The sequence below is a fragment of the Sorex fumeus genome, unplaced genomic scaffold (assembly GCF_029834395.1).
Source record: "Sorex fumeus unplaced genomic scaffold, SorFum_2.1 ptg000037l, whole genome shotgun sequence".
NCBI classification, from domain to species: Eukaryota; Metazoa; Chordata; class Mammalia; order Eulipotyphla; family Soricidae; genus Sorex; species Sorex fumeus.
The window spans coordinates 53,569,714-53,595,545 of NW_026606094.1; the positions used below are offsets into that span (position 1 = coordinate 53,569,714).

Below are 25,832 nucleotides of genomic sequence, written 5' to 3' on the forward strand. Positions count from 1 at the left end.
GATTAGTTAAGCATGTTAATTTTACAAGTAAATTTAATCTATTTAATGTCATAAAATCAACTGCATAGTCACATAGCCCACACACTACAGGTGGGGAACTTAGCTTTATTTTACATTTTAATAATATGTTTTTTGGACCACACTTGTGCTCAGAGCCTATTACTCCCTGCTAAGTGCTCAGCATTCACTCTTGGCAGTGCCCTAAGTATGGCAGGGGTGAAGTGGACCATGTAGTGCCAGATATTATACCCAGACATCCGACATTAAAACATGCACTCTAGCCTTTTGAACTACTCTCTAATTCTCCACTTTATTTTTGTAAAACATATATTTTACCTTAAGTTATGTTCAGGAGCTGGAGCAATAGCACAGTGGGTAAGGTTTGCCTTGCACACGGCCAACCAGGGTTCGATTGCTCCACCCCTCTCGGAGAGCCCAGAAAGCTACCGAGACTATCTCACCCATTCGGCAAAGCCTGGCAAGCTCCCCATGACATAATCAATATGCCAAAAACAGTAACAACAAGTCTCACACTTTGTTGTGACATGTTACTGGTGCCAGCTCTAGCAAATCGATGAACAATGGGAGGACAGTGCTACAGTGCTATGTTCAGAATTCAATTTATTCAATAAATTTCACAGATGTTTTAGGGAAAAAATTGAAAAAAATGATTCCTGAAATTAATTTGAAAAAGTATCCTAACACTAAATTTAACACTATTTCAAAGTACATCCCTGACCATCAAAACACTCAACACGCAAACTATAAAGCTTTTGGACAATGAAGCAAAATATTCATCTCACCAAAGAAAAGGTGAGTAGGGAATAAATTCTGGTTTATAAATAGGAGATTTTAATTTTATTTCATAGAATTAAAAATGTTCGTCCATTATAATTAATAAAATAGACAGCTGAAGTGTGCAAGAATTGCATTAAAATAAAAAAAAACTGGTCTTGTATTTCTTTAAACGAGTTCACATTTTGATCCAAATGTTCTTGGATGATCAAGTCATTACTTGTAATTTCAGAAAAACAGAGCATTTATTGTTCAGAACAGTCACAGTGAGCAAGAAAGTCACCTGGGTACTGGGTGGTAAGCAAAGGCTAATGGAGTCGGGGTGCCAAAAACTAGGGAGGGGAAGAGCTCCAATAAAACAGCACTCTCCCCTCTGCTGCCTATTTGAGTCTTACACTTTCTACTTTTCCCATCTGATATCTCTGGACAATTATACTTCTGATGCACTACTAACCTAAGACTTCTGGCGTGATTCCTCACCAGTGCAGAATAATTTTATACACTGATACTAAGCTATCTAAAAATATTTGATACTAAGATATCAAAATTTCTAAAAATATCCAGTAAAACAAGAAACCATCACGAAGGTGAAAAGGAAAAAAAGGAATACCATTATAAAAGAGTGGGGCTAGAGTGATAGCACAGTGGGTAGGGCGTTTGCCTTGCATGCAGCCAACCCGAGTTCAATTCCCAGCATCCCATATCATCCCCTGAGCACACCAGGAATGACTCCTGAGTGCAGAGCCAGGAGGAACCCCTGTTCATTGCCAGGTGTGACCGAAAAAGCAAAAAATAAATGAATAAATAAATTAAATTAAATTAAAGAGTTATGTCAAAATGCTTGCCTTCTAAGAGAAACTCCATTCAGATTTTCTTTCTCTTAGCTCATACAAACACAGCTCCTTCAAAAGAACTTTTAATTCGGGTTTTTGTTGAATGTTTAATGCTAGCATTACTAACTGCCTTTTCACTCTGAGGAATTTTCGTAAGAGCAATGTTCCTTAGGTCTTTTTGCAATTTGTACAAGGGCTAAGTGTGTGTTGCCCCTCATGCTTTTGAAATTACATGTGGTAATTGGTTGTGGTCAAGAGGGTTGATGCCAAAAGTAATGACATGACACAAGCTTGGCACTAAACCCTGTGGGGAGAGGCTAGAGGGAGTTTTAGGAAGGAAAGAATTTGCATAAATATTTTTAAAACTGTAATTAGCTCCTGGTCTACATAAGTGCTCGGAGAAAGGAATTCCCATATTCTACTTATCTGATTATTAAGAGGAACCAAAATTTTACTTAATAAATTTCCAGTCAGGTCTGTTTTCTGACACACACAGATTTCAGAGAAGGAGAATAAAAGAAGGTATGAGTATAAAGCAAATTATTGGCCCTACATTTTTAATTTGAAGATTTACAAATGTAAACCAAATAGAAATAATAGTAAAATTTGCAATTTGTAGCCCATCTGAACCCAAATTTGTTTTGAATAACCATTTTTAAGATATGACTTGAATTATTTGTGACATTAATTTATAGAAGAATTACTTTACTAAGTTTTTTTTATTTTTAACACCTAAGGATTGGTCTAAGCAATTTAATATATAAGAGATCACCTAACTTGAGTTTTAAATCACTATAATTACTACTCATAAAGCCTATTTCTCTTTGGTCAAAAAAGGTTAATCTCCTTAAAGTTAACTTATAATCTTATTTTCCCAGATTGCAAAAGAATCAATAATTTTAAAGTAATACCAAAATGAATGACCAACAAAGAAAATACTGTTAAAGCAATTTGATACCCACACCCATAACTGTGTTGTAAGGGCCCCATCTGTTCTCCTATACCAATTATGGACCCCAGAGGGATTCCTGATGATCCCCACCATTCACCCATCTATCTGTACACAGCTCCACAAAAGCCTCATTTTCCATCCTGAGCTCTTCCGATTAGGCCAGAAATAGAGTACCTCCAGGCCCCAGTTCATTCTCTTCTGAGGAGACATTCTCATCTATAACAACAATCTTTAAAATTCTTATATCTGTAGCCAAATAACTGCCTTCCTTTGCAAACATAATCCATATCAGAAAACAACTTACACCATCATTTTGCTAATGAAGAAAAATAAAGCAACCAAAATACCCAGGATTCTATCATAAAAAGGCACCCCACTAAAAATTTCTAAGGATATTTAATAAAATAAGAAATCATCACTAAGGCAAAAAGAAAAAAGGAATACCATTATAAAAGAATAATATCAAAATGTATTTATTCATCAAATATATTAACACCTATGAGGCAATAGACGCTAAGAAACAAAGATGACTAGGATAGTCCTTAAAATTTTTCATATTAATCATTTACTAGTTAAAAATATAAATTTTAATAACAAGAGCAAGAAACATAAGCAAAGTAAAAAATGTCATACTTTGGTGAAGGCATATATTAAAGGAGAAGAATACTGAATTTTCTTTTAGTTGTTAAAGTGCTATTGCTACAACAATAATAAATCATCTAAAGGAATTTTTAAAATAAAATGCTATCACTAATAAGGGAGAAAGAGCACCAAAATTTCACTGATGTGATGTTGATCTGATTGACAAGTGGGGAAATTTTATGTTCTCCTCCCCCTAAAATTATGGCAGTCTGTTCAGAAATTTCAAAGGAGATATTACATTTTACTACTACAAATGGGCTGGAGTGATATCACAGCGGTAGGGCATTTGCCTTACACACAGCCTGCCCGGCCAAGCCCAGTTCAATTCTTCCGCCCCTCTCAGAGAGTGGCAAGCTACCGAGAGTATCTCGCCCACACGGCAAAGCCTGACAAGCTACCCGTGACGTATCCAATATGCCAAATACAGTAACAAGTCTCACGATAGAGACGTTACTGGGCCCGCTTGAGCAAATCGATGAATAACGGGATGACCATGACCATGACTCCCAATAGCCCTTTCCTTTTCTGTGATTGCCTTCCGATTAGGCCAGACTAGTGAGGGAGGGAGGGAGGGAGGGAGGAAGGAAGGAAGGAAGGAAGGAAGGAAGGAAGGAAGGAAGGAAGGAAGGAAGGAAGGAAGGGAGGGAGGGAGGGAGGGAGGGAGGGAGGGAGGGAGGGAGGGCAAAAAAAGAAAAACCCATAGCTTTGATAATGGTGTTCATAGATATCATTAGATAATTGAGCTAAGGCAGTTTTTTTAAATTTGAATGATCTATTTTAAGTAATTACCTGCAGTCAGCTTACTTACTTAGCTCCTAGGTCTCATGCAGATAGTAACAACCTATTTCTTATAGGCACATTTTAATTGGTTTTCCAACTAAGGTCCTAAAATGGGTCTCCTAAGTACCAAAGCATAAATGGTATAATACACGACTCAATATTGTATCTAATATCCAATTTCAGTTAGTGTATATTTCTGGCTTGTGAAGATCACTGTTTCTGAAATGGTTGACTTTAAAAGGAAATTGAACTGAAGTGACCATATAGTTAAACAATACAAAACTGGAATAACATGGAAAATAAGGCATAGACGATAACACAGCAGTTAGGATGCTTGCCTAACATACACCCTACCTGAGTTAGAATCTTGGTACCACATGGTTCCTCAAGTACTAAGGGGAAGGCCTGAAGGTCTCTGAGAGCCCCAGATATAGCCATTGGAGGCTCCCAGTATCACCAATACCCTAAATACTGCAGGCCTGTTCATTATATTCTTGAGTCCTTGCATTCAACCAATGACCAATTTGCAGAGGATCCTTGGTCAAGTCCCAGATCTTCTGAGCATTTGTTGGGAGTCCCACACTCCCCAAAAAAAGAGAATGTGGGAAAACAATGAGTCTGGGTCAGGAATTCGGTCAGAATTTGAAATTCAAGCAGACAATACCATGGAATATTACAATACAGAGAGTAAGGAAATAGAATCCAGGTTGACACTGTTACTATTACTAAAAAAAAAAAATTAGGGAGAATAAGAAATTAACCTCGGGAATCACTGAGATTGTTGAAGATAACAATAGGGAATAAATGAATAATTCCAGGTAGGTGGAGAGTACTCAAAATAGAAAAGCATGACCGTCAATTAGCACCTCTGTGCATTTACCTTGTGCTGTCCTGTCATCTGATTTGGACTCAATCTTTTGATACTGACACAGCTATCAGGCCGTATTTTGGTCTTTGTCCTTATCCCATCCACACAAATTTATCACTCCTTCTTCAGTTTCCTTGGAATAGTGCCCCCGGGATAGGCACAGTTACACTGATTTACCTTTATTTTGTGTCTGTATCTTGAAAGATGCAATCCCTTCATTTACCAATGGTCCTAGTCATTTACACAACAGAGGGGAGGGGAGGGGAGAAAAGGGGGAGGAGGAGAGGAAAGGAAGGAAGGAAGGAAGGAAGGAAGGAAGGAAGGAAGGAAGGAAGGAAGGAAGGAAGAAAAGCCAAAGACATCATGTCTCATACTGATATCATTAATATTTTTACAATTTATTAAAACAAAAAAGGTAGAGAATGGCTTTGCTTAAAATAGCATATACTTTGTATTCCTATCAAATTTATTTTTTCATTACAGAGACATTAACAGACTGAGATAAATAAGGGACAAATGTATAAAGATGTGACTGTAGAAAATATCCAAGTATCAGCACAAATCTGAAATAGTTTAATTTAAATTCTCAAAGGTTTGGATATAAGTAAATAATACAGACTCTATAAATTTTCTAACATAGAAAGTAATTTGGAAAAATACTTTCACTTGAAAATATGTCTTAAAAGTACGCAACTAAATTAAAAAGATTACAAACTCCCCAATTACTTCTTAATTCAGCATTTTGCCAACCAAAACATCCTTGCATAACTTCCTCATATTTCTATTACAGAAGTAAATTTTGTTTATAATGAAGACTGGTACATTTCAACATTCTGAAGGCATTAATGCATCACAAAAACCTACCAATCAAATTATGTTTAGTATGATGTTAGTGTTAAGTACATTTTATTGGTTTATAATATTTTAAGCCTTGGTGATCTGTGTGTAATGTCTTTTATGTCCATTATGCAGTCTTTGATTAAGACACTGAAACTTCCTGTGCACAATAACCAAGAATATTGTAAAATCATACACAACTCAGCAACAACTTAAAATTAAAGAAAACATTGTACAAATGCATGTAAAGATGTTCAAAAATAAAGGATAGTGATTTTTTTTCTTCTGGATAAAAACTGCTATCTAGCAATACAACTAATACTTAAATAGTAACATGTAACATGTTACTATAATATGCTGTGTTTTAAGAGTTAGCTAGTCAACACTTTGTCAAGAGAGACTTTGATATTAACCCAATATTGAAGAATAAAGAAGCAAAGATCATAATTAAAATTAAATATTCTATCACCTGTGGCAAGATAAACCAACCATCTAAGTCCCTGAATACCGACAGTCCTAATTTTCATCTTTCATCACATACCCTAAAATATATAGTATCTTCAGAAAAATCATTTTTTAAGCACAAGAGACAGAATGAGAAAGTTTCCGAGGCCTATTTACTGTAGTGTTTGCAAAGGATTTCATTTGAATAAATTTACACTATATTTTTTACTTTCAATAATAAATTCAACTCATTTCACAGCTGTATCCCATACAGCAGTACACTGAATATATCATAGCTGCTGCCTGCAGACAAAAATAATGATGCCTGTAGGTTTTCACTTTGTCTCTTTCTGGGAAGAAAGGAGAATAAAAAGTACATCTGGAATGCAAGTCTCCCTGAACAGGACACTGCAAGAGTCAGCATTTCTATTGTTGATAACATTTCTATTCAAAAATTTTTATCAGTTTAGAAACTTTGAAAATGATTTCCTGACATTAAAAGTGACTTGAATGTTACAGTAACACCCAGTGCAGTCAGACATGGAAGGTGTGTGGGGGGGTGGTGTGGGAGCAGGGGGAGGGGTAAAAAAGACCTACTAAAGAGATCTTTAAAGACAGAAAGGAACCTGAAAAACAAGAGTTCAAGGAGACAGAGACAGAGAGACAGAGAAGTGTCTCTGTTTGAGGGTGGGGAGAGGAAGAAACACTGGAATATACCAGCAGATTGTAAAAAAAAGAACAATTTAAGATACTTTGGTGTTCAGTATGAATCTCTTTCCTTTACTGTCAAGAAAATCTAGAGCATAAATCTACATAAAACTTTTAAAAATTTATATAAAAAATGATAATACGTTTAAACTAAATATTAAATGATGACTGGGAGCTGCACTTTATACTTTGCAATGATAAGATTTGTTGTCTTGGGAACAATCTGTTAATATTTTATCACAGAGGAGTAAACTGTTTACATACAGTTAGCCTATGACACAAAATTGCAAAAAAAAAAGAAAAGAAGTTGAGAATATGTGGTGAAAAAATCTCAAGAATATATCCAGTTACCCAGACAAGGTATCCAAAAACACTAACCTGTAATCGTTTGCTATATCCCTTGTCCGGATTATTAAAAATAGTTTTATTTTTCCCTAACATTTACTTCTTTAAACTATCATGAGTATATTTTATGGTTTGCATAAAATGATTATTTTTGTGTATGTTATAGTAAAAAGCCAACAATATATTTGTTCTAGATGCTCGTTATTTAATAAGTGTGTGAACTGAGTCACATCAGCAAACTCAAGTTTATTCTCTGAATTTATTCTCTCATTAAAGGAGAAAGACCTTAATTTCTGCTCTAAGTAAATGGGGAAAATTGTGAGAATTTAATGAAAGAACATGTGAGTGTGAGTGTTTGGAGAAATATAGAACACTATGAGAAGAAAAGCAGACATTATCATTATATCCACAAAACTATAAAAATTGAATGGGCAGCTTCTAAAAAGCATTAACATTTAAAATTTGCCTTAGTATCACTTAGAATTTTTTGTGCATTTTAAATACATGTGATTAAATTGCCCATTCATTCCTTAAGTTATCACAGTTCTCTCATTCCAACTACTTTATTTTTTTCTTCATTGAAGCTTAACTCTGGTCAGATTAAAAATCCAAAGCTGCTTCTAAGCATGCCATCAAGTGTGCTCATGATTACTTCAGCAGATTTTCCTCCTAAATGTGATTTTCTTCTTATGAATTAGATTCCCTAAAGCAACTTCCTATCTCTTCTAACAACTTACCTACTAATTTTATAATGATGTTTTTATTGGCACTTAAATATATTTTCTCAAATGACAATTACATCACAATTGAAGTTCCTGAAAAATATAATTCATATTGTACTATGTAGAATTTGAAAAATATAGTTGACAGAAGATGGCAGCTCCTCCAATGGCTAAATATAAATTGCCATAAGACCCAGAAATTCCACTTCTAAGTATACATTCAGGAGAGATAATGTATGTCTACACAAAAATCTGAATATAGATCATAGGTAAGTTAAACAGTACAGATGTCTATCAATCAATGAATAGGTAAAGAAAAACATGTGTATCTCTGCAACAGAACATCATTTATCAGTAGAAAGAAGTAATGGGCCAGAGAGAGGATATAGGAGGTAATGCATCTACCTTCCAGGAGGCTGCCCTGGTCTGAATTACAACCCCTCCCCCCACAACTTTCAGTCCCTCAAGCACTGCCTGAAGAGATTCTGGAGCAGAGACAAGCCTAAGCCCTTGGCACATTCATCTGTGACCCAAAGCATCCTCAACACCACCTCCCCCCACCACATCTCCCGATAAAAAAGCAGTACTGACACTTGCTGCTTTGGAGAAACTGAAAAATTATGAATTTTAATTTGTAAAGGAAATTCCAAAATGGAGTCTGCAGGCTATGAGAAGCAATAATAGGGGTCTATCAGGGCTCTCCGCTTAGAACCTAAATTTACAACCACAAACACACCACTAGGAAAAGGAGAGTTTGCAAAGACAGTGTTTCCTTCAAAGAGAGCAATTTAATCTCTGCATTATAACATACACATTCAATCATCAAATACACAAGTTCCCTCAATTTGCATGTTTTTTCTTGAAAGAGAATTTTTTAGTTTATCTATAGAAATAAACTTTGCCTGTGATTATATATTATAATATACATTTAGGACTGCACTGTCCTCCTGTTGTTCGTCAATTTGCTCGAGCAGGCCCAGTAATGTCTCCATTGTGAGACTTTGTTGTTACTGTGTTTGGCATATTGAATACGTCATGGGGAGTTTGCCAGGCTTTGCCGTGTGGGCAAGATAATCTCGGTAGCTTTCTGGGCTCTGCAAGAGGGGCGGAGGAATTGAACCCGGCTCTGCCAGGCCTGCTGTATGCAAGCCAAACATCCTACCGCTGTGCTATCGCTCCAGCCCGACAATATACATTATAATATATAATTAATTACATTATAATATAATGCTGTATTTTCCCCCACATTTGAAATACCAGATAATGTTCCTAAACTATAATTTTTCAAAGACTTCAAATAAAAACTTTGTTTTCAGTGGAAGATAAAGTTCTAATAAAGAACTAATAAAGTTCTAATAAAGTTCTAATTCATGGCTGAGTTGTTCTTTAACAACATGGATCTAAATAGAAGAATAAGTAAATAAATGGAAATAAATAGAAGAATCTGGTGACAACAGACAACACAAGGTAGGGTCCATTTATATGAAATGTCCACAGGGCCAGAGCAATAGTATAGAAGGCAGGGTGTTTGCCTTGTACATGGCCAACCAGCCTTGCCAGGAGTGATTCCTTAGCACAGAGCCAGGAGAAAACTCAGAACAAAGCCAGATGTGGTGAAGGAAGGAAGGAAGGAAGGAAGGAAGGGAGGGAGGGAGGGAGGGAGGGAGGGAGGGAGTAGCTGGGGAGAGAGGGTCCAGAATACACAAATATAGGAGATTGGATCGATTGGCTTTTGTCTAGGATTCAGCTTGAAACAAAGAAATGGAAAATTTAAGATAGTGGCTAGGTATTACAGGATTTATTTACAGGTTAGTGGAAGTGTTGTTAAACTGATGACAGAAATATATACATATAAAGTATAGGTATAGATAGGTAGAAACTCTGCAAACACTAAATGCCAGTACACTAATAGTTTGAATTGTGATTGCATGATATTTTAATTATTCACAATAAAACAATTAAGAAAAATACCTCCTGATAAAAATTCTAATAGTCATCATATGGCCAATAAAGAAACTCATATTATGAAATTATGCATATATTATGATATGGTACAAGAATTACTACAGCAACTTTTGCATTTTTTATTAAGCAATCAAGTTAGTTCTGCTGCTGGATTATTTTATCAAGATAGAATACTCTTGAAATGAGAAAACTTTCAACATGATTTGGAACATTATGGTGTTCATGGTACAATAGCACTTGATCAATCAAGGTTGTAAAACCAACTTCTCTGCTCTAGAATATTTATTTTCTTCTGGTAGAATTTTCATAGCTGCAACAGTTCAAAACTGGTTCTCTTATAAAACATACCAAAGGAATGAAAAATTCACATTAAATCTTGTAGAGACAGGGAGAGAAATGCATCTTAGCAGCAAAGGTTTCCTTATGAATTATTTGATTCCATAAATCCAAATCCATTTTGACGACTCTCCCATTAGAGATACCTAGTCACCACTAGAAGCTGTCAGGGAAGCTGTTTTATGGAGTGATTGAGCCCTGTGATCTTCGCTGCATTTCCACACTAAGGGCAGCAGATGCCTTGATCCTGATAGTATCTCTCATCACACAGAACCAACAAACTAATGAGAACTAATGAAGCACATCATGTAGAGAAGTGGAGAGCAATACTGATGTTGGCTGAAAATAGGACTGCTCAGACATTTAAACCTGATGCTGTTTTATATTCTTCAGTAGTCTCTTTCTAAAACAAAACTTAAAATAATTTCCACCTCTAGATTTAAGTGTTGACTTATTCGAGGCCTGATGTGCTTGCCAAGCCAAAAATTGTAAATTAATGCCCTATAATCAAACTTTGGTTCATTGGATATCTTTAAGATGTAGGCTTATAAAGTTTTTTAAACTTTGAATTTCATCTTTAAATGATGGCAATTAGTAGGGTAAAGAGTAGAGGACTGGAGTTACTTCTTTAAGTAACAAAGTCCACACAGAGGTTCACACAGAAAATGCCACCCTTTTTCACCCTGGTCTACTTTATTCCTTTATATTCTTTGTCACTTTCACCAGCAGAGAAGGGTGTACAGATTTAAGGTTTATTGATTTTGAACTGGTTTCATAAAAACCATAACCAAAAAAAAATGGAATACTAACCCACCTTTACAAAAACTGGCAAGCATACTCAACTATTGAAATAATTATATTTAATCAGAATTACCTAAAGACAGCAACTCTCACAGTAAGCTGTTGTAATCGTTCATTATAGAAGTCTAATGGTTAGTTTGTAATTAATAGACCTCTAAAATTAAGAAATTGACATGAAATGTAATATCTGAAAATAGATTTTTGTAGTCTTGGCAATGGTGTGTCATTCCAGACTTTGTCTCCTAGACTCCAAAAGGCAGCTAGCAGCCAATGAACAGTCAACAAATAACTAGGTTCCTATTATGGCCTCCTCTGTGTAGTCTTCCCACTCCCTTCTCTAAACACAGACTTCGCTCTTCTTTCTGTCATAATCCATTCCCTGCTTTTTATAACTCAAAATTATTTGCTGTACCTAGATACACTATAACCTAGAAAGCTCCCCGTGACATATTCGATATGCCAAAAACAGTAATAACAAGTCTCACAATTGAGATGTTACTGGTGCCTGCTCGAGCAAATTGATGAAGAAAGGGGAGGACAGTGATCAGTGCTACCTAGATACACAGACTTGTTAGTTCTTGTGAATCACTCATTCTGCCTCTCTCCATTCCATGCTCATTTTGTAAACAGTTAATTTGTCAAGATATTTTAAAAATAAAATACCTGCTTCCCTAACACTCCCTTTTCATTTATAAATATAGAATATCAGGAGAGATAAACCCATATGTTATTCATTTTTCCCCAGCACCTAAAATGGAGCATAAGACATGGCATAAAATAAGCAATTAGAAAGTCTGCCAGTTGTACTAATTTGAATCTGATAAGCTCAAACTAATGAAGAACAAGGTCACTGAATGTTGACTTGCTGAAGTCCTCTTATACTGTAATACTCTGGCTCTGAATGAGCAACCTCTGGCAGCAGAAAAAATAGATATACGTTATGCAATAGGTACATTAAAAACATGTATGAGTGTTTATATATAATAGATAAACCATATTACTTCACCTAGGTTTCCAGTACTGCCTGAATGATGTCATACACTATTATAAATTATTTATAGGTAGGAATTTATAGATATCAATTTCATAGATATGCTGTTAGAAGAAGAATATTTCTTAGAAATGTATGCAGGGACTGGACATTCAAAGACATTGTTTAGAGACGAGAGTGTCAAACACAAGAAGATGGTTAGACATGACAGGGTCTTAAAATTAAAGATGTAAGTGAGTGGGAGATAGTACAAGAACATACACAATAATATATCTTAGGGTAGTTTCCTGATTAACATGGAAGTTAACATAATTTTTTAAAACACAAATGAGATACACAGTTACAAAACTGTTTGTGATTTGGTTTCAGTCATAAAATGTTCCAACACCCTTTACCAGTGTACATTTCCCACCTCCAATGTCCCTAGGTTTCCTGCTCCTCCATCCCACCTGCTTCAGTAGCAAGAACCTTCCTTCTCTTTCTTTCGCTCTCTCTCCCTCCCTCTCATTCCTTTCGGGCATTATGGTTGGCTGACATAAAATTTTAACATGTTGATATCATCAATGTTTAAATGTATTCTGCTTTGGCGAGATAATACAGAGGGTAGGATGTTTGCCTTGCACACGGCTGACCTGGGTTCAATCCGCAGCACCACATAAAGTTATTTGAATACTTCCAGGAGTGATCCCTGAGTGCAGATAGAAGAATGAGACCTGAGCACTGCCAGGTATAGCCCCAAACCAAAAAAATAATAATAATAAGTATTCATAAACATACATTTTAAATGCCACTACTATAAATACTACATATAAGATAAATTTAAGAAGGTAAAGTAATTTCCACAATACTCAATTATAACTCCTTTATTGTAATTTCAACATTAAATTTTTCAGTTATCTGTATGATAATATATGTATTTATACACCTCAATATCAGTCCATATATATGTGTATAATTATGCCCGTATAGGTAAAATATTGTGAAGCTATCACACATTTCATAAAATTTTAAGAATTAATAAGTAAATGGGTTGTAATGCATGAAACAATTAAATAACGATAATTAAATAACGATCCCTCTCTAAGCGAAGAAACATTTTAGTTAAAGATTATGAGCCAACATATATTGATATGTGTAAGAAGAATATTAATACAGATGACACATTCACATACATACATTTTAATAGAATACATACGAAAACAAACACTATCTTCCTGTTGTTCATCGATTTGCTCAAGCGGGCCCAGTAACATCTCCATTATGAGACTTGTTGTTACTGTGTTTGGCATATTGAATACGTCACAGAGAGCTTGCCAGGCTTTGCCGCGCGGGCGAGATACTCTCAGTAGCTGGCCGGGCTCTCTGAGAGGGGCAGAGGAATTGAACTCGGCTTGGCCGGGCGGGCCACACACAAGGCAAATGCCCTACTGCTGTGCTATCGCTCCAGTCCAAGACATGTGAATATATACAATATATACAAGAAATACATATCAATGTATGTCTATGGTATATAGACATTCATTTCTGAATATATATACAACTATTCATCTATGTATATAATAATAGAACCATAAATAGGATAAAAAGATGTAGAGAAAGAAGGTAAAAGAGAGGCAAGACAAGAGATGCAAGTTAGAAGAAGGCAGACTTCAGAAGAACAAGCCTCAGCATTCACTTACACTTCCTACACCTCTACACTCACAGTATCACAGACCAGGAAAGTCTTGCCAAGAATATTCTTAGGTGTTTCCACACAAAGGAATTTTAGTGCATAGAGTCCCACTTAAAGAGTCACACCTTCAGCATTTTTTTCTGCATGGCAAAGATATGCACAATCACAAGTAAAAATAAAACACTAAGGCAGGATGCCCATTTTAAAGCTATACTTTATCCAACTGCAAACAGCCAAGGACTTTGCTTTGCAACTAGGCTGTTGGCTCTGACAGTGTTTAGAGAGCAGAGAAGAGTCAGATGTAGAGAAATTCGCAAGGCATGTGCCGAGCTACAGAGGGATAAGAACCAGAATGAAGAAGCAAAGTACAAGGACAAATATAGGGGCCAAAATCTATCCCACTGAGGAGCCATGTGCAGTTCACACCTGGATCATACCAGGTAACAGTCAACATTAACTATTTATTGTCACACATCAGGCACCAGCTCTATAGGTGCTCTACAGGTTTGTTTCAAGTTAATTTTAATAACCAGGAAAGACAGAAACTGGCATCATATCTGATGTATGGGTGGTGAAATAAACAGAGAGATTAGAGATCATATTTGTAATAATGTCAAGTGAACCTCTCTGAACAGTTGCTGTCTCAGATTTTTGTAGGAAATTTGAAAAAGAAAGAAATACAAGTTGTGTTCTCTAAATTAGGTGCTAAGTCCCCTGATACTATTATGTAGCAGGAACATTATAAGACATACATGCTCACTCTTCTAACAATCATATTCTAAAAATGCCGATTATTACTCCTCTAGAAATGCATGCCATCACTACTGTGTAAGGAAGATATGAATTATAATATATATTAAATTGAATATTTTAACCACACAAGCTATGCTCGTGTCTGATACATTTGATTGGCAAAATTTATTTTTTATTTTGCACTCTCTTTAGTTCTAAGTCAACTATTTGGTTGCTGTGTTGTGTTTGACTCCTATGCACACAAACGACCTACAAACTACCCACTTCTGATGCATCAAAAAGGCCCTCTTCTATGGAGGATACTCAACACTTTGTGTCCACAGGTCTGTGAACACAATCAAGTAACAAGGCTTCCCTGACAGCTCAGTTTCCAGGGGAACTAAAGTGAGATTTAGGAAAGTTGGCCTCCAATGTTCCCCACATATTCTGGAGAGTTCTGAACCACTATTTTTTAACAAGCCCCTGGTGTCTTCCACACGAGAGCAAAGAGAAGTAGAAAAGTAACTACGTGATTTATTAACCAAATCAGCAGGTATGTAATACACTAGAAAATCTCTCAAGACTACAGGTTTAACTTTACCTTTGATATATCAGATTATTTTCTTCCACTAATGTTATACATAGCTTATACCCTACATAGCTTACACACTGTCCCAAAGCATTCGCCTCAAGGTGGAACAAATTAGACCAAGTATAGGGCCATGTCCATTTATTCTTTACTCAATTTACTTGTATATCGTCTTATCATAAAACTAATATTTTTATCATTCGCCATGTTATCTATACAGTAAGAAGTTAAGCATAAGATAAGTCTAGGTTGAAACTTTGAATTTTATCACTTAAGGATTCTTCCTGGTTTTGGTACTCTCATTTACATGCTGAAATAGCATGATTTCCTTACCAGATTCCTCACCAGAAAACTATACTGATGACATGTAAACAAAAAAAGATGATGGTCTAATACCAAATTCCACTAAGGAACAACAAACTAAAACAATATGATATCACTATTAGATTATTATTTAGTGATTAAAAGGTAATCATCTATCACACCACTAAAATTTATGGAGAAAACGTTAAAATCATGTTGCTGAGGGGACAGAACTAATATGGAAAAAAAATAACTCACTGTATGATTCCAATCATATTGTAATCTCAAGAATGCTAAATATGGAGATGTAGAAATATCAGTGATCTCCAGAGATTTAAGTACAAAAAAGGAGAGATGGAGGGAGAAGGAAAAATAGGTGATACATACAGGACTTGTGAGGAGTAAACGTATCTATAAGACAATGAATACAACTTTGGAGATTTGTAATTACAGAGATTATCTCAAAGAATAGAATGGACATTAAAATGAACCTTCATGTAAATAAACACTTTCATAATGCACCAATTTTGGATCATGAATTGTATCAAAGGTGGTACTACGTATGACATCAATTATAGAGAAACACTGGGCCAGAGTAAGAATGAGTTTTGGTCTTACTGCTTAACTTTCTACAGACTGCTTTAAAACAAATCAATCTAGTAAAAATAACTTGTAAATCCAGGTGGTTTTTATGCTTCTACTCTTCTGATTTTTCTCTTCTGATGTCTTATTTATTCCCAAATTTTGCTTATCATGAATAGCTTCTGAATTATGATTTCACTCAGTAAATTCTACATGTACCATTTCTCTTTGATATGTCTTGGAGCATAGGACTCCTCAAAATTTTTACCTATAATATGTGTCATTTGAAAATTATTGTGTATATAAAAAGGTCTGCCTGTGCTTTTCCCTGATTTTACTTATTTTACATTATTTTCCCACAAAATACCTTTTATATGGTAACACAAATCCAATAAAGATGCTATTCCAATGATGTTATCCCAAAACTACACAAAATATCAATGATCTCTTCTAAAAGAAGAAAAAGCATATTTTGGTTAGGTCCAATTTTGTATTAGGATCAAGAGTTAGGGTACATTTTTCATCCCCTAATCTTTTTTAAATATCTTCTTAACTATTTACATCACTTTCTCTAAATATTTTCTTATTGTTTGGATATTTGGGGTAAAAAGCAAGTTTCTTTTTTCCCCTCACATATTAATGAACGCATTCTAAAATGCTAAGTGTAAAATTGTGATAAGAAATAAAAAAAACTTCCCTACCTTATGACTCACTGACACCTCTAATTCACACTCTATGCTGTTCTTGTGATAGGGAAGATTTTCTTTTCTTAAATACCACTTCCTACAATACTTATTTTATCCAGTGTGCCTTTCCAAGGTAGGCTGTTTAACAGAGGTTCTAGATTAAGAGGCTTCTTGGTCTTGTCTCTTTTGCCAGAAAGATCCCGTTGTCCAGTGTCAGCATCCAACTTTACCACAACAGAGCTTAAGAGACTTCATTTGCTAGTAAAGGGATCCCAAACATAATCATAGCACTGTCCTCCCGTTGTTCATTGATTTGCTCGAGCAGGCCCAGCAACGTCCTCATTTTGAGACTTGTTACTGTGTTTGGCATATTGAATATCTCATGAGTAGCTTGCCAGGCTTTGCCCCGCGGGCAAGATACTCTCGTTAGTTTCCTGGGCTCTCTGAGAGGGGTGGAAGAATCGAACCCGGCTTGGCCGGGCTGGCTGTGTGCAAGGCAAATGCCCTACTGCTGTGCTATTGCTCCAACCCAACATAATCATATTTCCCTAATAATTATAATCAGGTTAGCCTCTCATCTCCCCACCTTCAGACCAGTTCTTTGTATAACAATAATATGAGCATATATATTGCGCTGTAACCCTTAATCCAAGTCCTCAGCCCTCTCCACATTTCTGTGAACCAAATAGTTATTTATAAATCACATAAGCTAAGTTAATAGTGCCATTGAGATATAAAAGCTTGACAACATCTTGAGCATTTGTCTTTTTGATCTAACTAATCAATATATTCTTTTTTTTCTTTCTTTTTTTTAATTTTATTGAATCACCATGAGAAAATTACAAGTTTTCATGTTTGGGTTACAATCACACAATGATCAAACACCCATCCCTCCACCAGGGCACATTCCCCACCACTAATCTCCCCAATATACCCCTTTCCCCGCCCTCCCCCTGCCTCCATGGCAGATAATATTTCCTATACTCTCTCTCGACTCTTTGGGCATTATGTATTGCAAACTTCAGTATATTCTTAATACGTTTTTAGACTTAGCTGTGAAAATTAAACTAAAATATGCAAGTTATAAGCCATACTTTGTAAAAAAATATTCAATCACTTAAAAAGTAAAATTAAAAATGCATGAAACACAAACAATGCTACCATTTAATTTTGAAGGCAATGGTGACAATGGTCAATTATAAGCATGCAAAATTTCATATTTTGAGAAATCTCTGGAGACAAGACAAAAAAGGAGCATAAAACAACCAATTTGATGTACATCCTGAATTTTCTGCTCAAATATTTTTTATGGGAAAAATAAAGAACAGAAAGATAACTTGCTCTTCCATGTCTACTCTGCTTAAGGCACTCTGTTAGATATTGTCTACTTACTTACTAACTTTTGATTATATTCTAATAGATATTGTCTATTTCGTAAATACTAAAACTGAGAGAGCTCAACAAAAAACATGTTTAGGATGCTTAAGACCCAGAGCTTGCTCCCAGCACCACATTGTCTCTAAGCAAATACAGGAGTGATCCAAGTACAGAATGAGGAGTAGCCCCTGAGCACCAGCTGATGTGGCTCTCAAACCAAACCAAAGCAAAAAAATGCAACAACAAAACTGTACAAAAGATTTTTTTTTCAGAATGCCATTCTATGTGGGCTGGAGCGATAGCACAGTGGGTAGGGCGTTTGCCTTGCACGCAGCCAACATGGCCGACATGAGTTCAATTCCTCTGCCCTCTTGGAGAGTCTAGCAAGCTACAGAGAGTATCTCGCCCACATGGCAAAGCCTGGCAAGCTACCCATGACGTATTTGATATGCCAAAAACAGTAACAACAAGTTTCACAATTTGTTGTGAGATGATACTGGTGCCCACTCGAGCAAATCGATAAACAACGAGAGGACAGTGCTACAGTGCTACAGTGTACAGAGTACAGATGTCCATACTCTGTCATCTCTGCTCCACTCTGACCCTCCATTTGATGAACAAGCTATTTTATATTTCAAATTAAGGTGGATTCAAATTAAGTGCCATTCTATGTGAGATATCAAAATAGGATTTTAAGTAACTTTACTAGAAGGGGAGCAAGAATGGGGGCAAGATTTATCATTATGTTCTCTGATTCCAGTCTAAATTCTTCCATTCTACATTGGATCTCTCTTACTACTTGCCAGAGGACTTGGCACTCTAAATGTATCAATTTGTGATCTACTTGCCACCACTACCCTCATCCAAATGTTCTAGAGAAAGTTGATGTGTGCTACTGAACATGTTAGGAAAAATGCTCAACTTCAAGAATTAAAAAGTATTATATAGTATCAAGGTTATCAGCAATAATAAAAACTACCATTTACTAAACCTCTAGCAGCAGGCACTGTGCTAGTATTGTATAAATGTTACCACGTAAATCCTCAGAAAATTTATACAAATACATACTAGTTCTCCAGACTAGAGATGAAGGAAAAAGATTCTGGAAAATAAAATAATTTCATAGATTACATGGATATTTTAATTCATGTCACAGTGGAGTAACACTGATGTCCATACTCTGTCAACTCTGCTCCACTCTGACCCTCCATTTGATGAACAAGCTATTTTATATTTTAAATTAAGGTGGATTATATTCAAAACTATAAAGTGAAAAATACATTTTTAGAATAACACTATACTCATGTAGCATCAACTAAATGGAATTATATTCCTCTCTTCTTATTATTTAATAAGAATAAATGGCAGAATTAGGATCGATGTTTTTCTATATAATTATGTAGCATTTTTATAATGGCACGATTACATGGTAAAAATTATACACCTCTATTGGTTTAGGGAGTTAATTCAAAGAAGTGAAGAGCACATATGGCTTATGTGTGGTCCCAAGTTCATTCTCTGGCACTGTGTGCCTTTCTCCCGCACACCAGATCTAGATCTGCAGGGCTGTAAGAACTTCTAATTGTGTCTTGGTAGACCTTGAATACCTATGGTCCAAGAAGAGTCTATCACAGGTCATTAGATGGTTCCATCAAGTTAATCTATTACTGCTGGGAACTGAGACCCTTAGTATTAATGGGAAAGACACCATTGTCCTAAGAAAACAGATTATTTTACGAGGTTAATTGTGCAAAAGGCATATTTATAACAAGTAGTATTATCTTTCATTGACTGCAAGTTCAAAGCTGCTTAAATATAAATTTTCTTGGCAGAAAATTTTTACCTCCCAATACCATCATCACCCTAATTTTGCACAACAGTTACTAGATTGTACCTTTCAATGAAGATTTCAAGAATCTTATTGTTATAAAAAATAAATAAAATTATTTCACTAGGGGAAATTTTGAAGATATATTTCTATAGCATAAGTAAGTAATGGTTAGATATATTTTGTCAGTTTTATGCTAGTTTGATCATAATGTAATCAAAGCATTGATTTTTGTTGGTCTGGGGGCAACATAAGGCAGCACTCAGGGCTTACTCCTGGATCTGTAAATCAGGGATGCCCCTGGAAGTGCTAGAGGGGCCATATGTGGTATCAGAGATCAAATCCAGGTTGATTATAAGGTAAGTACCCTACTCTCTCTATTATCTCTTCTGCCCCAAATTTATACTCTTAATTTGGTACCACCAGGTTTAATAAAATCAGCTGTAATTATGATTGAGACCACATGATAAAGTATTTAAAAGTAGAAAGCTAGATTTATTGACAAAAATTATTCATCTTTCAATAACAAAAAAGACTTCTTGTGTATGTAATGTTTTCCAATTATTTAAAGAATAATGAAATAAAATATTCAAAGAATAGGTTACCTATTCTTTGGAAAATTCAAAGAAAGTCATCTTTTAAATGACTGCAACACAAAGCTGTTGAAAAGTTAAAGTTTTACATCATAATATTTTACATTATACTGTCTGTTAAAAATCAATTCCTATAACATAGAAGAGAGCTGTTTATAACTCTTCCTATCTGATTTTATATATTTTAATTGAAAAAAGTGCAGTTTTTATACCTCTGTCACTCTAAAAATGACCTTTCCCCAAAAATAATATTTTACTAATTTCTCATTTTACATGACCTTTAAAAATATTTTATATATTTTCCCGTATACTTAGTTTTCAATTCTTTTTTGTCAGTGTCCTTCAAAAAATATTTCCCTTCATTCAAGTGCCATTATCCTTGAACCAGTATGTACTAAACACATTTCCTTGGGCTTTTTCACTTGTCTTTCTGCCATTGTTCCTTTTATAAATCAATATTCTTTGTAAGATTTCTGACATTTTCAATAGATTTAATTAATGATACCTAGTACTCCAATGTCATGAAATAGCATAAAGCTGACTTCCAAATTACATTGTAAGCCTAACTTTCTCCTAGATTACCTAATCACTCACTAGCTTCCCCCATTTGATCAGTTCATTGGACTGGGTAATTACTAGATCAAGTTAAGTAAATATGAATTCATATTTCTCTTCTCCAACATCAAAAAACACCTTGTTATTCCTTCTATTATACCTCTTATATGAGGTAAACAGATATAGACATGACAGATACTTCAATGACACTCCTTCCTCCTCTCCCTGGTATATAATGGGCCCCTGTCACTGAGTTAGCAACTCTATAATGTAAACCCTGTAACTCTCCTACTCAATTGCTAATTAAAAAGTGACTACACATTAAAGCATCATTTTTCCATAGTTATTCATAGTTGGGTTTCAGGTATAAAATGTTCCAACACTAATTGCACCACCAGCATTGACTTCCTTCTACCAGTGTCCCTAGGTTTCCTTCCATGCCCCAGCATGTCTCCAGGACAGGGTCATTTTTGAGTTTGTTTGTTGTAGTTCAGATTTCATATTTGTAGTATTAGTGACTCTGTAGTTTAGATATATACATATACCATACCTTTACACCACTGATGTTCTAGAAGCTCCTGATCCCAACCCCTGTCACCTCTTGTCACCTCTTGTTTATCTCTTTTGACCACTACCACCGACCCACCCACCTCCCATACCCCCCAGCTTTCTTTCCTACTATGTCCTCATTTCTATGAAATAAGGTCATGGATAATCTGATTATCCCTCCTATATTACCAGTTGTAGTTTTACTGCCTTTGCTTTTAAGTCCCTCACTTTCTTCCTTGCCTCTAAATACATCTGTTTCCACGTAGGCAAAGAATCAACCCCCTGCTCAAAGCTTCCAATGACTTCTACCAGATAATATACTAAATCCCAACATATATATGAAACTTTGAAGATTTTCTGAAATCTTGACTCAATTCACCTCATTAACATCTTATTTATTAATTCCAACCAAACATATCCTGGAACTAAGCTTTGGAATTCCAACTACTTCTGAGTTGCTGTTTCTTTTGAATTTTATGTGCTATCTTTTCTTTGCTTGGAGTGATTTTATACTCATTCTGTGGGTAAAATTCAAGCTCATTCTTAAAGATTTAGATCAATTATTAACAATTCTTTGAAACTCTCCACTTACCTATCACACTCCTTTTAAGCAATACAGTCTCAGTACTCTCAAAATGTTTTGTTCATGAGTATGGTATAACCTGCTGCAATATTGTGCACTTACACTACTTTTAAATTGTCAGTATCTTAAGGGTAGGGATGACATTATTCTAGTCCACCTCTACTATAATGACTTCATACAAATCACAAGTGATGCCTTATAAGTAAAACTTTCTTATTATATTATATTATATATGTATAATATTCTATACACAAGTTAATACTCTATAAACATGTATATGTGTTTTAATATATGTTATTTTCATAAATATTAAAAACTTAGAACTAAAAATTCCTTAGGTACCATCTTTTCTAATTAGTGAATATTACAAAGCAAGAACACAAGAACCTGCTTATTCAACGACTATTCATGTCCCATGGAATACAGTGTCCTCACCGCATTCTTCTTTCTCAGTTACTTACTATACTGCCTCTTTATTCTAAGCAAGTAAGAAACACATAATTCTAACACCGCTACATTTTATCATTATTTAAATCACCAAGTTTTTATGAATTCCTCCTATAAATACAGTCAATTCCTTTATAGATATAATCAACATCTTTTCCTTTCTAAACAAAAGAGAGATCCTTTTATTGCTTGCCAATTTAATTTACCTCCCTCGTTACCCGCACCAAACCAGGTATCCCCACAAGATAAGAAATTATCACACTTATATGAACATAACATAAAAATGTACAGATTTTCATAATTACCCAGCTGATCCATACAACAGGATGGATAGTGAGAAGAAAGTAACATCACATTTATATGCAACTGAAACAACTAGGGTCAAAAGTTAAGTGAATTGCCAACATTCCTATAACTTGCTAGGATTTGAAACTTGCACTGGAACCAAGGTCTCCTTATCCTTGCTTTTGAGAGCTCTCCACTATTTTAAACTGTTTATTGGCTTGTGTTCCCACCATGACATTTATGTTGACATATATTGGCACCTCAAATGCTACACACTAAATGTTGCCTATACTCTTCGACCTGAATTACCGCGTGGCTGCTGGTACTTTGAGAGTACAAATTTCAACCTTTACTTTCTCAAGAAAATGTTATCAAGCGTGCAAATCCCATCATTAAATGGTAGATTATAGCTTGCTAAGTATTTGTTATTAGATGACTGAGTTTTGGAAAAGTAAAGATCCCAGGGTTAGCTAAATTAGCTCAGATCATCAATTCTTTGTTTCAAATCAGAATAAATTAATTTGGTAGCTTCAAACCAACAAATCTTTAAACTGTAACTGTTAACAAGAATGTCTAATACTAGCTAATAAATGACTTTTCTAAATGGGTTTCCTTGTGTGTTATTTCATGCAACACTACAGTGAATTATGTACTTCCCCTTTAAATGCATTCCTGTTCAATAGCTTCACTGAGCTGCCTAGTAGGTGTGACTTCTTTAAAAATTCAGTATACCAGTATAATTGTAGAATAGAATGATCTGTCTCTACAGCAGGGGTTTACAGATGGCTGAAGCCAGCCAAGGCAGGACTTACTCTGTAACTTGTTTGTGGTTCTGGATGAATATATACCTTCCTCCTTTGTACAGTACCCTACTCATATATTAACTACTACCAAGAAATGAAATTTATTCCTAAACCTTAGACATAGGAATAATCACGTTCCTCTCTATTTGGACAAACGTAAAGTTTTAGATCTACTGAAGAATTCTGGTGTCCTTCAGCAGGGAATCAAGAGCAACTCAAGAAGAGTAGTAATCCCTCTCTTGGTATTGTCTTCTTGCCCATCACTCCCCATCAGGATCTTCCTGCAAGCACTTTGCCCAGAAATACTCAAAGACTAGTTGCTGCTTTTGTAGCTTGGTTAAAAACAATGACTACAACAACAACAAAAAGATTTCTCAAGACAGGAAAAGTTGACACGCAAGCCTCCTAATCATTGTATACCATAAAAATCCCACAATTGCACTTATTAAAAATTGAGCTCTGTAGAACGTGCAGTTGCCTCTGGTGAGTTCACTGGAACCCCATTTGCCTAAATTTAAATGTCAGCAATGATCTCCGTTGGCTAGCTTCCACGTGTCCCACTTATCACAAAGCTACTCTTAATAAACGCAACTCTGTATCCATCTGCATCCAGACAGGGGTAAAATGATTTGCCTAGATCGCAACGAAACTGTTCGCTTGCCCTCCGTAAAACAAGCAAACAAATAAAGAAAGAAACGAAATTGAATGAGAACCCAGAGGTTACAAACACCGTAACGTCCTTCTTGAAAGTGCAGCGTTGCTTCTCTGCGGAGCCGCGAGAGAAATATCATTACAGTGGCTCACACTAATGCCTGAGTTCTGTTTGTTTTTTTCCTAAGAGCACCGGACATGACCTAATTTGCTGTCCGGGCTTTCATACTTTTGTACCTTTCGGAACCCAACACATCCCGGAGCAGCAAGAAGCATCGGGGTCCACCCCCACCCACCCCCCGCCCTTGCAGCCCAGCAGTTGTTTCGGTGCGGACCCAGATGGGAAGAAGGGGGCACTCCGTCCCACTTACCAGTCTTCCAAAGGTAGAGGGTTGGCGCCGCCGCCTCGCCCGGCGCCGCAGCCCCGCAGGCGCCCCGCAGCAGCAGCCCGAGCAGCAGCAGCTGCAGGACGTTCCGGCTCCCGCCCGCAGCTCCCCGGTTCCCGGACGCCGGCAGCCCCATGCCGCCGGCAGCCGCTCCAGGGTCCGGATGCACAACTCGCTGGGTCGCTCGGGACTTTTTCTTTTTTTCTTTTTTCTTTCTTTTTTTTTTGCCCGGGGAATGTCTTCTCGAGGAGTCCGGAGAGCCCAGCTCCTCTCTGGCTATTGTTCGTTTCAGATGCAAAGGAGGGTACGCGCGTCTAACATCGGGGAACAATAGCGTCCGCGGTGGCCTCCGCCGCCACCGGCGGGGATGCTGCAGCCGCTGCCATCCGGCGCACAGTGGCAGGTCCTAGCGGGGGCCCCAGCTCCCGGAGCAGGTCCGCCGGGTCTGGGAGGCGGCGCGGTGCCCGCCAGCTGGAGGGAGGAGGGGGGCGTGAGCCCAAATGAGCGAGAGGGGGCTAGAGGCAGGGGGAGGCGGGAGCGCGAGGGCGAGAGAGAGAAAGCAGCGGAGGGGAGTGAGGACACCCACATCCCACACGCCCGCCCAAAGAACTCCCGTGCACATGGTGCGATGAAATATGTTTGGAAGGAGACGCCAGTGAAAAGAAATCAGCACCTGACAGGCTCCGGCCTGACAAATAGCAGGCACCGAAATGATTTCGCACCCCAGAAGTCAAATGCGAGATCTCGTGGAATGTGTTCTCCTTAGCGGGCATGTACACAAAAGCACCCGGGTTTGTCATTTATTTGTCACTAGTGGCTTCCGAATTACTTTCCGTGGGAGAAGTATTGACGATCAGATGCGCAAAACATAGTCAGAGAGCGGAATGTTTACTTCTCTTCGTGTTCACTAAAACACACCAGATATTGAGCAGTAAACAATCTATGCTCAGTTTAAAAAAAAAAACGCAAATATTGATCTACGGTGACCAAGTATTGTCCCTCAGTTGCTTTTAAAATGAAATAGTATTTAAGTACTCACAAGACTAATTATATGGATACAACTGTATAAGAATAAATCATAGATTATTATGTAAGTATGAAAAAATAAAAGAGCCACCCCTGTCCCTCTGTCAAAATTATGTTACCTTTAAGTAGCCAAACTATTATGAGTAAAATTGATGGGCACATCGAG

The 25,832-nt window shown here is 36.5% G+C and overlaps 1 protein-coding gene across 2 annotated transcripts in view; it reads right to left on the bottom strand.

The window, feature by feature from the left end:
• The window catches only part of THSD7A (thrombospondin type 1 domain containing 7A), a 486,579-nt gene extending 461,333 nt beyond the window's left edge, over positions 1-25,246 (bottom strand). For both annotated transcript variants that reach the window (XM_056118708.1, XM_056118707.1), the window contains exon 1: positions 24,626-25,246. In XM_056118708.1, coding sequence (XP_055974683.1) covers positions 24,626-24,776 — 151 coding nt within the window. In that variant the 5' untranslated portion in view covers positions 24,777-25,246. The remainder of the gene's footprint in view (positions 1-24,625) is intronic.
• Positions 25,247-25,832: the final 586 nt, after the last annotated feature.